We start from the raw sequence: 13,936 nt of genomic DNA on the forward strand, positions 1-13,936 counted from the left end.
TGGGACAGGGGAAAACATTGCTTTGATCTTGGGTGGGTTTGTGGGTGATTTTCCTGTTGGATTTCTGCAGTTTTAATTGTAGTGTTTCTTACAGAGTGTTTAAAAAATAGGGAGAGAAAAGATAATATATTATTAGCAATATTATCCCTAGCTGCAAACAGGGCAATAAATTCTGCTTGGGGGATGGAAAATTCAGGGCTTTGAACAAAGACTTGAAAGAGAGATAAGATGAGACATCCTCCATTTTTGGGAAACTGGCTAAAAATTGAATTGGTCAGGGAGTGAGAACTGTTTATCACCCCTTTTCCCCCGACACCATTCTCTACTTCTGGGAGGGTAAAATTATCTTCTTTACAATAAGTCATTATTTTAGGGGCCTCCTTGGTGGTGTAGGGGTTAAAGGCACAGCACAGTCAAGCTGCTGCCTGCCAGGGAGCTGACCCACATAGCACAGCAGACCTCTCCTGTCTTGCCTGTTGCTCCCCTCAGCAGTGTATTTCAGTAGATCCCCTTGTTCTGCTCCCCACTCTGTCTCTTGTAAATCCTCTCACCCCCACACCTCTGGCCTACACCCCAGTTCTTCTGTGCATAAATACATCTTTAAAAAAAAACATTTTATTACATTTTTATATTAATTTTTATATATTTTATATTAATTTTTATATTAATTTATTATTTATATTAATTTATTATTATATTAATTTATATATTAATTTATATATAAATTCTAATTTTTATTACATTCTAATTTGCTCAAAGCACTGGGAACAGAGCCATGAAAAAGATACACAAGGTCCCTGTCCTCACGGAGCTCATAATCTAGAAGAAAAGATAGACATTAAACAAGAACAAAGAAATATGAGATCAAGGAGTGACAGGTGTGTGACGATAAAAAAGAATAAATGAAGTAGACAGTTCAGCCCGGAACCTGGAACACAGGCGGTGGTGGATGCCTGACTTGGCTGGCCCTATCCAAGGGATCAGGGGACGGAGCTGGGGAGGGAGGCTGTCTCTCATTGGTCTTGAAACTGAAGGGGTGACTTGAGCGTTTGGCAGCCATAATGTCACTGTGTGGAGTCTGAGAATGAAGCCACCATGCCTTGTTCTTGTTTAATGTGTATCTTTTCCTCTAGATTATAACCTCTAGATTGTAACTAGGTTTCCAAGTAAACCTAGAATAGCCTGGGTGCTAAAATAATGACCACGCCTCCATCAAGGCAGAGTGATGGAGAGATGGTGATCCCGGTGATATTCTTTAAGTCCTGGATCCTCTCATGCCTGAAGCTGGAACCACCCCATTTAAGCTAGATTTTAAAAAATCACTTGCAGGGCCTCCCTGGTAGTGCAGGGATTAAAGACAGGGCTAGGGCCTCCCCTGGTGGCACAGCAGTTGAGTGCTGGGCTGCGAAGCTGTCCGTAGACTCAGTAGCGCCGGTTCGATCCCTGGCCACTGGGTCCCACATGGCGCACAGACCTCTTCTGCAGTGCCCGCTGCTCCCCTCAGCAGTGTATTTCGTCGGTCTGCCTCTTCTGTTCCCCGCTCTGGCTCTGGTGAATTCTCTCACCCTCCCGCGCTTCTGACTGTACCCAGTGCTTGCATAAATAAATAAATAAATCTTAAAAAAAAAAAAAAAAAAGACAGGGCTATCCAGCTATTGCCAGCTACTGCAGCACATGAGTTCGATCCCTGGCCGGGAGCTAACCCACATGGCATAGCAGACCTCTCCTGTCTCTCCCGCTGCTCCCCTCAGCAGTGTATTTCAGTGAATCTGCCTGTTCTGCTCCCCACTATCTCTGGTGAATCCTCTCACCCCCTGCATCTCTGGCTTACACTACAGTTCTTGAATGCATAAATAAATAAATTTTAAAGAAGGAAAAAAAAAAAACCACTTGCAACAGAAATATGCCTAAGCTGTGTTTTGGTTGTCCTGGTTATTAATTATCCCACTGTCTCTCCTCTGTGACTTTGCCCAAGTGAAGCCATGGAATCTGCCCAAGAGAAGGGGCAGTGTTTTTGGCTTTAAGATCCCACAGCCTGGGGGGCAGCTTGATAGATATGCATGAAGAAGTTTCCAAAGAATGTCTTCTGTCTGTATTTCTGAAGGTTGAAGGACATCTACACACAACAAGCACCACTTACCTCCTCCTCTTGGGCGATGGTCCACCCTGGCAGGATGTCCTTCAATATATCTAGAGATTCAAATGTGCCTGTCATGCTGCTTGGCACTCCTGAGGGTGCCAGGGATGTCTCTTTTCAACTGCCAGGTGCCTTGCTGGATGGCTCTTCTCGCCCTCTCTGCAAGAGCCCAACAAGCACCCCAAAGGCCCAGTGGAGCATCCAGGGCCCTGCAGCTCTCTCTCCTGGAGAGCAGGCTCAGCAGACCCTTTCCCTCCCTTTGGTCTCCCAGCCTCGCCTTCTGAAGGCACCCATTCCTTTCAGCATCCACAGTTCCAAGGCAAGCAGCAGGTGCATAGGGAGTGAGGCCAAGGAAAGAGACAGGGAGCAGTCTTTGGTCCTGAGCTTCAGAGAGCCTCCCTGTAAAATGTTCATGATCTGGTATTTCAGTCCAAGCCCCTGAGGTGTCCATACTGAAGTGTAAAGATGTAAATATTGGAGGCTTGTCCAGTTCTGCTGGCTACCCAGGGCAGCCCCCTTGCTCTTTTTTTTTTTTTTTTTTTTATTTATGATTTATTTATTTGTTTGTTTGTTTTGTTTATACATGCACTGGGTACAGTCAGAAGCGCGGGAGGGTGAGAGAATTCACCAGAGCCAGAGCGGGGAGCAGAGCAGGCAGAAGGACCGAAGTACACTGCTGAGGGGAGCAGCGGGCGGCAGGAGGGGTCTGCGCGCCATGTGGGATCCTCCTCCGGTGGCCGGGGAGCAGCCGGGGATCGAACCGGCGCCGCAGAGGCCGCGGGCAGCTTCGCAACCCAGCGCACAACCGCTGCGCCACCGGGGAGGCCCAGCCCCCTTGCTCTTGAAGCAACATTTAAAATTTTTTTTTTTTGAGTAGCAGAACTGGGGTGTAGGCCAGAGGTGAGGGGGTGGTGATAAGATTCATCAGAGACAGACTGAGGAGCAGAACAGAACAGGCAGGTTCACTGAAATACACTGCCAAGCGGAGGAGAGGACAAGACAGGAGAGGTCTGTTGCACCATGTGGGTCAGCTCTCTGGCCAGGATGCTGTGGCTGGCGATAGCTTAAAAGAATTGAGACTTAACCGCTGCCCTACCAGGGAGGCCCCAAAGCAACATTTTTAAATAAGAGGGGCTTAGGCCTCTTTGGAGAGGGTGGAAGTTTCTAGGAGGTTTGACATGAAGCAACAATTGAGCAAGATTGAAAAAAAATCAATTGTCAGTATCAAAGAAATCCCCAACAAGTGTGGTAGTATCTTGACAACTGTTTGGGGGCACTTGGGTATCTGCTATATAATTTTCTGCTTGTTTGAAAAATTAAAACAAAAGAATTTGGGAGTTGCAGTGATTTGGAGGAAGGATAGCCCTCCTCACCAACTTGATACACACATCATTGTTTTCCAGATATCATCTTTATCTTGATATCTGTCTATGTCAATCTAAGCGTCTATCTGTCTAAAATCTGATGTCAACCCTATGTTTCCGGCAAGGTGTGGAAGCAAATGAATTGACTGGCCAGAACAAAACCTCCAACTTGGGAGGGAGATTGGCCTTAATTTCAGTCCTAGCTCCATCCCTTAAGAGCTGTGTGATCTGGGACCCAGAAGCCACTCTGGACCTCCATTTTCTCAGATGTCAAATGGAGGTGATAATAACAACATGTGGGCAGCAACTTAGAGGAGATTGAGGACTCACTGCAGGGTATGGGCCCCAGGGTATGGAAACCACAGAGAGCTTGAGCCCCAGGGGAGCAGGAGAGAGTGTTCTGTGGAGGAGGAGCCTTGTTTTGGGATCAGTTGACTTTTTGAAGGTGGCTTGGCACCCCATAGGAGGCAGTATCCCTACTGCTAATGACAGGGAGCCTGGTCAAGCTGGGGACCCCTCAGAGGTGGAGTTACAGGGGCACCCTACTGTCACCCACCGTGCTCTCAGGCCACCTTAGGTTGCATCTTGCCTTCAGAGCTGGCAAGTTGCTGAGGGCACTGTCCAAATCGGGGAGTCAGCAGGAAGGGGGTGGTGGAACCCCACAGGGGCCCAGAACCTTCCTCCCTCCCTGTGCACCACTGTAGCCCTTCCCTGGTGCTGCAGGCAACCACCTGCTGTGTCTGCCAAGCTTGAATGGGGAAGGGGAGGGGCCATAGCAGACTGAGGGCCTGGGGCCCACTCTCACTTAAAAACTTAATTAAAATACTTATAAACTAATTGTCAACATTTGAAAGACAAGGGCCATGGACCTGCCTGGGTGCTCTCCTTGGAGCTCCCTTGGGCTCTGCAGTCTCCTGGCCTCATCCACCTGGCCAGCTTTGTTCCGAAGACTTGTGAGTGTGTGAGTCCTGCCAGTGTCACAGGGTGGCCCCAGGAAAAGGGGAGGTTCCAGGTTCTCTGCCCCATGCAAGCAAGGGTAGAGCTGAGCTGGGAAGAGAAGAAACAAACAAATGAGGGCTGGAGTGTCCTCCATGGCATCGCTGGGCCAGTCTGCCCACACACATCTGTCCCTCCGCCTCTTAACCGGAGCTTCCAACAAGCCAGGGACCTTCTCGCCTTGTCCAGCTGGGCCCCAGCCTCTGGCCCAGCGCCTGCCTGTCATGGCATAGATTCCAGAGATTGCAAATAAACAGTTGTTGGGTGAAGAAAACAAACCCTTACTTTTACAGATAATAAGAGGTAACTTTCTGGAACACTACCCTAAGTGTTTGGCATACTGGTTCATCCACTCCTCACCAGCATATCCCTGTTCTCATAAAGGAGGAAGTAGAGGCCCAGAGAAACGCATCAGCTTGCTGCGGGTCAGAGCTGCTGAGTACACAACAGGCTGTCTGCTTTCAGGTGGTCCCACATGGCCTTACCTATTACTAAAAAGTGATCTCCTTCCCCCACCTCCAGCAACCTCAGGATCTTAAGGCCCCCACCCCCCAGCATTTCTTTGCTACCTGGTATTGGAATTAGAAACCTTGACTTCAAGGGTCAGCTCTGCCAGTAGTTGGCAAGGTGACCTTGGGCAGGTCTGTTCCTTCCTAGACATCAGTTTACCTTTCTTTCCAGCCAGGTGGCCGTATGAGATCATTTTACAAGGCGCTTCCAGGTCTAAAGCCTTGAATCTTGTAGCCATGATAAGTGGGGCCTGATCTTTCATTTTCTGCCCTTGAAAACTGGTGTTCTAGGAGCCCTTGGCTTGGCTGTATGGCAGCCCTGTTCCCAGGAGCAGGAGAAGGTTTGGAATGCTGGCAGAAACTTCCTGAATCCTCCCCTGACTCCCGCTGTGGCCTTGGCTCTGGGCGGGGGCTCCGGGGCCTCTCCCAGTGGGTGCCGGAGGCTGGAGCCGCCTTTGTCTGCCGCAGGAGGCCAGCCAGGCGGCTGCGGCTTCAACAGGCCCCTGCCCAGGCCTGGGAGATGTTTTTTTCTTCCCTGTGTGTTGCAGCTGGGACCGTTTATAATAGGAAAAAAAGAGAATGACCAGGCCAGCCGGCTGGAAAATAAAGAGACTTAAAAAGGAAAGGGCTAGGCCTGTTCTTCTCCTGTGGAGGCTTTGGTTAAGCAGAAAGTTTTAGTTCCTTTCTGAAAGGCATTGGGGCTTTTGAAGTCCCCTGCGGGAGCTCCCTCTGGCCCCTGGGAAGCCGGGCCCTGGCATGTCCCGATGTGCATGACCAGGATGGGGCCGGGGCCCTCAGAGGAGGCAGCAGCAGGCCCTGGGAAATGCTGAGTTGGTCTGGGTCCACTGGGGCGTCCTGTCCCCTCTGCTCCCAGTCCAAGCCCCTCTCTTTGATGCTCTTTCACCCGAATTTCTTTTGCTCTCTTTGACTTTGAGCTCTGGCCTGGTGCTGGTTGGGCCGGAGGGTGGGAATAAACCCACATCTGCTTCTTTCTTTAGTCAGAACCAGAGTCACTTTACAAATGGGGAAACTGAGTCAGAGAGTAGCTTTGCCTGAGGCCACGCAGGAAACCTCAATTTATTGCGTGACCATTGTGTGTGCTTTGCTTATAAATGTCAACAAGAGCTAACATATCTGAAGCACTTACAGTATGGAAGAAGCCAGGTAATAAATCCAGGGAACTGACAAATGAAACTGATAAAAAAGTTGATTGTGTCCTAAGCCTCCTTTCAGGGACGCTGCCTTGCCTGCTCCCTTCTCTGGCCTAAGCCAGTCCTGGTCCTTGCAAATGAGATCTCCTCCGGGCAGGTTACAGCTTTAGCTCATTTCACACATTCCACACACTTCAGAGACAGGACTATGGTGCTAATGTCTTATTGTGCACAACCATCCGAGGTCATTGGTATTAATTTCTTCATTTTACATATGAGGTTGCTTTACCCTGGGATTGGGATCCAGACCTTTCTGTCTCAAGAGGAAGAACCCTTTCCTTGGTATAGGTTTCTGTGTTACGTGGTGGCCCTGTCTCTCCACGACCTGTCTCAGGCCTCTTTCTTTAGTTTGTGTCTCCAGTCACCATTCACTGGGCATCAAGTGGGTGTGATGGTGTGATAGGGTTACATATCAATATATGTAACCCTGGGCTCTGCCTGGCAGTAATTTTTGACCTGGTTGGGTAGGCAGAGATTTTTATCAATCAGCCTCTGTTGTCCAGCAGAAACCCTTCAAGTGAAAATGGTTGGTTACAGAGAGGTTTCCAGCATCTGCTCTGGATCCCACTCAGCTTGACAATTTTTTTTTTCTAAAGATTTATTTATTTATGCATACAAGAGCTGGGGTACAGGCCAGAGATGTGGGGGGTGAGAGGATTTACCAGAGACAGAGTGAGGAACAGAATCGGCAGATCGACTGAAATACTCTGCTGTGGGGAGCAGCAGGCGAGACAGGAGAGGTCTGCTGCACCATGTGGGCTGCTCCCTGGCAAGGCCAGGGATCAAACTCGTGCAGCAGAGGACTTGGACTGCTTCATACGTTGCATCTTAACCCCTGTGCCACCAGGAAGGCCCCGGCTTGACGACATTTCTCCCAAAGCCATCAGTAAGCTCTGAGCATTCGCTGGGTCCTGGGATATTATGGGGAGCAGTGTAGACTCAGCCCCTGATGATCTTTCCTCTTTCCTGCCTGTGGGCATTGGGGCCCCAACTGTATGCATCCAGAGCAGGAAGCACTTTTGTTGATGCTCTTCAGAAATCTCCACAGCACTTCTCTTAGGCTTATGCACCTAGTAGGTTTTTTTCTTGATAGTGGCGGTGCGAGTATGTAAGTGGGGAGGGGAGAATATGTGCATGGGGACAACCAAATATCAGGTTATTTTTTGTAAAATGATCTAAGCGAGTTTGGTCCTGCACATCGTTAGGTCATTTTTGGTAGATAAAAGTGGTCACAAAAGAGGCAGAGACGGGTGAGGGTCCGTAACTCCTGCATAACCGCTCTTTTAGGTGATAATTTCAGACCAAATTGGGCCCCACACACAATAGTTACTGAGCAGATGCTCAGTAGCCAAGCAGACCACCTGAAGGACAATAGATCCTACCACCAGTTTTGTCAGCTCAAAGAAGTCCCAGCATTTTGTTGTCCTCACCAATGGCTGAACACAGGACCCCAGAGAGATCAAGCTGGGATGGAGGGTCTGGGTCACCCCAGCCTCACTGAACTTACATGCCCTGTTCAGGCAAGGTGGGGAGTATCTCTAGATCATTTTGTAAGTAAAAAGCCCATTTCCAATAAAAGCCCATTTCTAAATCATCACATTTTTTGATACCCCGTCTAGTAATTAGCAAAACATTGGTGGTCGATTCAGATACCGATTGCTGGTGTGTCCCTGCCTGACGGAACCATTCCTCATTAAAGCTTGGAAAAGCAGTCATCTCTTCCATTCATTGCATACAGAATTGTTTTTTCTTTCAAAATGAATCACAGATATTGTAGAAGGAGTATTTTAAGAGAACAAAGCAACAAGCGATGCAGCTTGAGTGTGTGTCACACACCAGGGCAGCCCGCGGTGGTCCCGGGGAGGCTCTGGAGCCAGGGCCAGGAGTCTCCAGTTTTCTGAAGATGTGGGTCCCTTGGGATCCTCTCGCCAAGTTGGTTTCTTTGCTGCCTTGTGGGTGTTCCCTGCAAAGACTGCTGACGCTTGAAGAATTAAATGATTATAATAACGATGATAAAATAGAAATGGCTTTCCCAGCTGAACAGAAACTGGAGAAGACAAGGAGGTTCCCACACCAGACTTATTGTTTTTGGCACTGTACTCCCACAGCCCCGGGGAGGCAGATGTCTGGGCCCCATGCTCCCTTCTTTCAGTCCTGGTCATAGGGGCCACTGGGAACCTTTGGGGGATGTCAGGAGTATCTTCTGGGATCTCCCTCCCTAAAACAACAGGCAGAGAACAAACAACAGAGAAAGGGACTCTCTCCTGTATCTTGGCTTATTCCTCACTGCACCCACAGAAGCTTCCATACCAAACCCTGTGAGAGGAACCCTCAATGCTGCAAATATGGGTGTAGAAGTGACAAAGACCTGCATGGTGGGTGATGACCAATTAATAATCACGGTGCCAGGCACTGTCCTGACAGATTCAACTAGAGGCAAGGCCATTACCTCCCAGGACAGTAGTAGCTGGAGAATCTCTGATTCCACAAATGGATGGGTCAATAAAATTAAACTAAAGTGCAAAAAGAAAAAATCAAATCTACCCTAGCACAAAGCCTTCTTTAATAGCTCTAAAGCAGCTAGAAAACTTTTAGAAAGCAGGGGTAGGTCTGTGGGTCTTGAGGGAACACCAGGGGAAGGAGGGACTCCTCAGTGCAAGAAGGGAATTTACAGTTGTGTGATTGGCATCTTTCTAGAAACATGGTTGACCTTGAGAGGTGGTGAAGGTGGACAGGCAGGGAGGAAAGTGAAGGCCTGATAATGGCTGTCAGGCCTCGTGGCCTTGTCCCGGGCAGACAGGCAGCATTTACGAACAGGTAAGGAAGACCTCGTGAAAGCCATGCTGTCTTGGACAACTCCTGGACCCTTTAGGGACACTAGTTCAGCCGCCACAAAAAGAAACGTATCTTAATTTTACTTTGTCGGACCTTGTTTTTGTTGCCTTGCTTCCTGTGTTCACTAGGCTGCCCTGGATGATACCTGCCTCCTTCTGGAAACTCACTTGTGTATCTGGGGATACCTTATTAAGGAGAATTTCAGAAATAGGGGGTGGGGTTCTGGTGGGAGATGCCAAGCGATGTCTTGGAAGGGAGATGCCCATTTCTGTGAACAAAGTCTTTCTTGTTTTCCAACACATCGACTTGTAATTTCTCCTGCATTTGTGATGGTGGCTCCTTAAAGTTTACAAAGGGTTTCCCAGCCACTCCTCTGGGTAGGGCAAGAGCAGCTGTCTACTTTGCAGATGAAGAGGCCAGAGGGGGGTCTTTCTTACAGGCGAGGGGCCCACACCCCTGGATCCTCAGCTAGAAAGAGGCAGGTGGGGTTTGATGGCTTTTGTACTCCTTTTATACCTTTATCTGCTCCCAGGTCGCCAGGTTGGTGGGAAGGGAAGCCCAGGTAGCGGGGGTCACTAGCCCTGCCCGCACTTAGCGCTCGCTGAGATTCTTTCGGTAGGACCTACAGGCTTTTATCGGCTCTGGAATTTTCCTTAAACAACACTTTTCTATAAGGAGTTAAAAATGAAACAAGCTTCAGAGAAAGCACCGGGCGAGGAGGGGTGGAGGAGAGAGGAGGTCGAGCTCGCCCGGCACCCTGGCTGCCACCGGGCTTGGAGACAGCAGCCGGGGCTTGCTGGGGGAGGGGTGCGCGTCCGGACTTGGGCGTGACTGCGACGCGCAGGAAGGGGCCCCCCCAAAACTTCGTGCGCTTCACCAGGACCCCCAGTACGAGCGGATTAGTTCCCTTGAGCCTAGGCTGTCGCCGCCCCCTACTCTGCTGCCCTCACGTCTGGTCTTCCGAGCTTTCCTCCGTTCCCTGGGAGTAGAAGAAGGGCAGCGCCACGGGGTCTCCAACAATCCCACCCCTCCCGATGACCCCCCCTTTCCTCCAGCACACCCCTTCCCCACCGCGCTCCTTTTGTCCGCCCTCCTCTTCTCTCCCCGCTTCTGGCTGGGCATGAGCCTCAGTCTCTGGCCCCCCAGAGAGCCGGGGCGGGCGAGCCAGGGGCTGTTCTCCGCCCCCCTCCCCCTAGGAGAGGCAGCCCGCGGCGGGGGCACCCCGGAGCCGAGGCCAATCGCCCCCCTCCCCCAGCGTGTGCCATCTGCCGCCTGTCAGCCTCTCTCGGCGGGCCACGATCCCAGGCGCCGGTGGGGGTGTGTAGGGGGGAGCTGCTGATTCGGCCCCTCCTTCCTGGCTCCTTCCCAGGCGCCTCACGGCCTCTGCCCTCGCCTTGGCCCTTGGCACCCCTGTCGGTCTAACCCCGGCCATCCCTGAGCTGCGGGAGGTGGCTCCCATCTTTCTCCGGGAAGGCTGAGATCTTGGACATTCTCGGAAGCAAGGTGGCGAGGGCGGTGGCAGCCCTAACCCGGGGAGGGGGAAGCCCTCGGGGTTTGAGTCCCAGTTGGGGTGCGTCTCTGCTCTGGTCCAGGCCCCTCTGGGGGATCCTCGCTTTCTGTCTTCTGGTGTCAGGACGTCCGCCTCGGCGTCGCATCTTGCAGGTCGCTGTGGTCTACCTCGCAGTCGGCCTTGAGCGTGCCAGCTTGGACCCCACTCTACCCCCAGCCCTAGGTCTTTGCACACGCACGCGCGCACGCCTGCCCTCCCTAGCCGCTGGGGGTGTGGGGGTGGCATCTACCTCTGCAATCAGCCCAGCCTGGGCTTGGAGCCCCGAGGCCCTGAGAGGCGAGCAGGGGTGGTTGGGACCGCGAAAGGAGTCGAGGGGGGCGCGGGCCAGGGAACGGCGGGGAGCAGGCGCCCTGCTTGGGGCGGGCGCCGCTGCCCGGCGGGCCCCGGCGCGGCTCTCGGCGGGCAGCGGGTTTTTCCGTGAAAGGTTGCCCTGGGTAACTAGTCTCCGAGGGGACACAGCCCTCCTCTCTCCAAGTGGCAACTTATCGATCCGCGAGATTGATAACCCCCAGCGCCGCGCTGCGCACCCGTTCCGCTCTCCCAGCTCTGGGGCCAGCCGGCCCAAGGTGGCGCCAAGCGCTCGGGAGGGGGGCCATGTCAGGGCCTCTCCCCCACCCCGGACCTGGCCTCCCGCAGCTGGTGGGGGAGGGGTGCTTCAAAGGAATGATTTCAGGGAGCCTCCTGGGAAAGACTTTTCCAAAGTGTGAGCCCCTACCCCGCGGGGCTCCGCGACCAAAAAGCCCCAGCGGGTTCAAGAGCAGCAGCCTCCGAGAGGCGCCCCCTGGTGGCTGGGGCAAAACTTTGTGGAAAGTAGGCGCCGGTTTCTTTAGGGGAGGGCGGTGCTTTGGGGCCCGAGGTGTTCCTTTTAAAGTCTTAGCTAAAAAAGTGCGCCACCAGGAGCGGGAACCCTACAGAGACGAGCGTGTCTGGCAAAGGGTTAGGCCGAGGTGCAGGCAGCAGAGCGGGTGCAGGATGTGGGGCAGGATAGGATCTTGGAACACCGACCTGGGGGCAAACATCGAGATGGGGGAAAAGTCACTGCGCGGGCATAATTCACGTGTGAGGGACCTCGTTTGCAGAGGTGGCCGTGCTAGGGCAACTCAACCCCGTTTGGCACCCCCACCCCCCTTCCCTCACTTTCTGCAGTTCGTGATGCTAATGCGTCTTGGCGAGCTCGGCTGCACGCGTAGGCCCAGTGTCTGTTCCCTCCTCCCGCCCCCGGTGCCGCCAGCGCCGGAGTCGGGGCCCCGCGAGTCGGTGCGGTGCCCGCGCCCGCGCCGTGTTTGCCGTTGCCGCCGCGGTCCGGGTTTTGCGGGCGGCCGGAGCTGTATTTCCAGCGCTGTCCATCGCTCGGTGCTGTTGGCCCTCTCTCCGTCTGATCCGAGCCGGAGCAGTGCGGGGCGCCCCACGGGATCAGAGCGCTCCCCCGCCGGGACTCCGCTCCTCACATCCTCCTGCTGGGACCCGGCTACATTTCCAGCCAAGCCTGGCTTTATTATGTGTCTCTGCAGTGCAGCCCCAGCAGCCGGATCGGGAGGAGGAGAGCCAGCGACCACAAAGAAGACAGGAGCGCAAGGGAGGCTGGCGGGCGGGCCGGCGCCGGCTGGAGCGCGGAGGAGCCGGGGCGCAGCCGCCGACGCCGCTGCCCGGGAGGACGGGAGCCCGGCCGCCGCCTGCTCGTCCTCCGCGGCCGCCCGCCCCCTCTCCGCGCCCCTGGCCCATGGAGGCAGCTAGCGGGGCCGGCGACTTGGCACCGGCCTGGGGATCGGCTGCGCGCCGCGCGCTGCACACCGCGGCCCGAGGGCAGGCAGCGGCGGCCCGGCGCACGGGCTGAGCGATGCCCCGGGCACGGGCGCGCCTGCCCGCCGCCGCCTGAGCGCCCCCGCGCGCCCCTTCCTCCTCCGGGGGGCCGGCGCCGCACCGAGCCGAGAGCCAGAGAAGGGGGCGTGAGCCAGGGGCCCCGCGCTGCGGCTTCCGAGCCCCCGCGGCCGTTCCGAGCCCCCCAAGTCGGCCGAGTTGAGGGACCTCTCTCCCCATCCATCATAATCTTCAAATCAGGGGTTTGGGAATTTTTTAGCCATTAATATTTATTATTTTTTTTGTGCGGCGGGGGATAATTTGAAGGCTTTTTTTTTTCCCCCGGGGGGTCCTGAGCTTCCGCGCTCCCGACCGCCTCCCGGTCTCCCCCCACCCCCCCCCGAGGCACCCCCGACTCCAGCCCCGGCCCCCTCCTCAGATGGGCTCATTGTGAGCTCCGCACCGGGCTGCGTGGCCGGACGCCTGCAAACTTTGCACAAAAATCCGGCGAGGGGCGGAGGAGGAGACGAGGAGGCGGGCGAGGGTGGCGGTGGGGTGGGAGCGGGAGGGAGGGGGCCGCAGGGGCCGGGGGCCGGCGGGGGGTGGGGAGGAGGAGGGGGGCGGCTTTTTTTTTTTTTTTTTTTTTGCATAACTCGGCTCGGCCGAGTGGCCTCCGGACTCCCCGCGCCGCCGGGACCGCCGCTGGGACCGCGAGCCCCCGGCTGCCGCATTGCAACAGGCAGGGCCCCGGCGCGCCCCCCGGGCCTCCCCCCGCCCCCGCGCGGCCTCGGCCGGTCCGGGCCGCCCCCCCCAGGGCGGCCGCCCGCGACCTGCGCTCCGCTCCCCGCAGCCGCCGACCCGGCTGCAAAAAAAAAAGTTTCCGAGAGGCAGGCGGAGGAGAAGGGGGAGCCGGGCGGCCCGGAGCGGCGGGGGCGGCGGGGGGAGCCGGCCGCGGAGGGCGACGGAGCGCCGGGAGCCCCGGACATGTCCAGGCGGAAGCAGGCGAAGCCGCGCTCGGTGAAAGGTGAGCGGGCGAGGCCCGGCGGCGGCGCGAGCGAGCGAGCGGCGAGGAGGGAGGGAGCGAGCCAGGGAGGAGGGACGCGCGCGCGGGCGGGCGGGCGGGCGGGCGGCCGGGGACCCGCGCGCGGAGCCGGGAGGAGGAGGCGGAGGCGGGGAGGAGGCGGAGGCGGGGAGGAGGCGGCCGGGCTGGAGGCGGAGGCGGCCGCGGGGCGCGCCGCGGACACCCTGCCCCGACCCGCCCGGGCCCGGCGCCGCCGCCCGCGGGGACCCGGGCCCGAGGGCGCCGCCGAGGGGCCCGCGCCGCCGCCGCCTGGCGGGCCCCGGGCCCGCGCGGCCAATCAAGGGGTGCGGGCCCGGCTTGGCGGGGATTGCGAATCTCCGCGGCGGCGGCGGGAGGAAGGAAGAGGCGGCGAGGACCGGCGCCCGGGAGGTCGCGGCGCCCAGGCCGCGCGCGCAGGGCCCCGGGCCTCCCCGCCCCGCCGCCTCCCTGCCTCGCC

At 55.7% G+C, this 13,936-nt stretch overlaps 1 protein-coding gene across 2 annotated transcripts in view; it reads left to right on the forward strand.

Moving 5' to 3' along the window:
- The first annotated feature begins 10,537 nt into the window (after positions 1 to 10,537).
- The window catches only part of ZNF423 (zinc finger protein 423), a 312,753-nt gene continuing 309,354 nt past the window's right edge, over positions 10,538 to 13,936 (forward strand). Inside the window, exon 1 of one of the 2 annotated variants that reach the window (XM_054697048.1) lies at positions 10,538 to 10,555. Coding sequence is in view for 1 of the 2 variants with exons in the window: in XM_054697046.1 (XP_054553021.1) it covers positions 13,404 to 13,443 (40 nt within the window). In the remaining variant the exon portion in view is untranslated. Of the gene's footprint in view, positions 10,556 to 13,066; positions 13,444 to 13,936 lie in introns of those variants that run through there. The other variant, XM_054697046.1, reaches the window with a different exon arrangement.

The sequence above is a fragment of the Talpa occidentalis genome, unplaced genomic scaffold, assembly GCF_014898055.3.
Source record: "Talpa occidentalis isolate TD23 unplaced genomic scaffold, MPIMG_talOcc4v2.1 talOcc4.17, whole genome shotgun sequence".
Classification (NCBI taxonomy): Eukaryota; Metazoa; Chordata; class Mammalia; order Eulipotyphla; family Talpidae; genus Talpa; species Talpa occidentalis.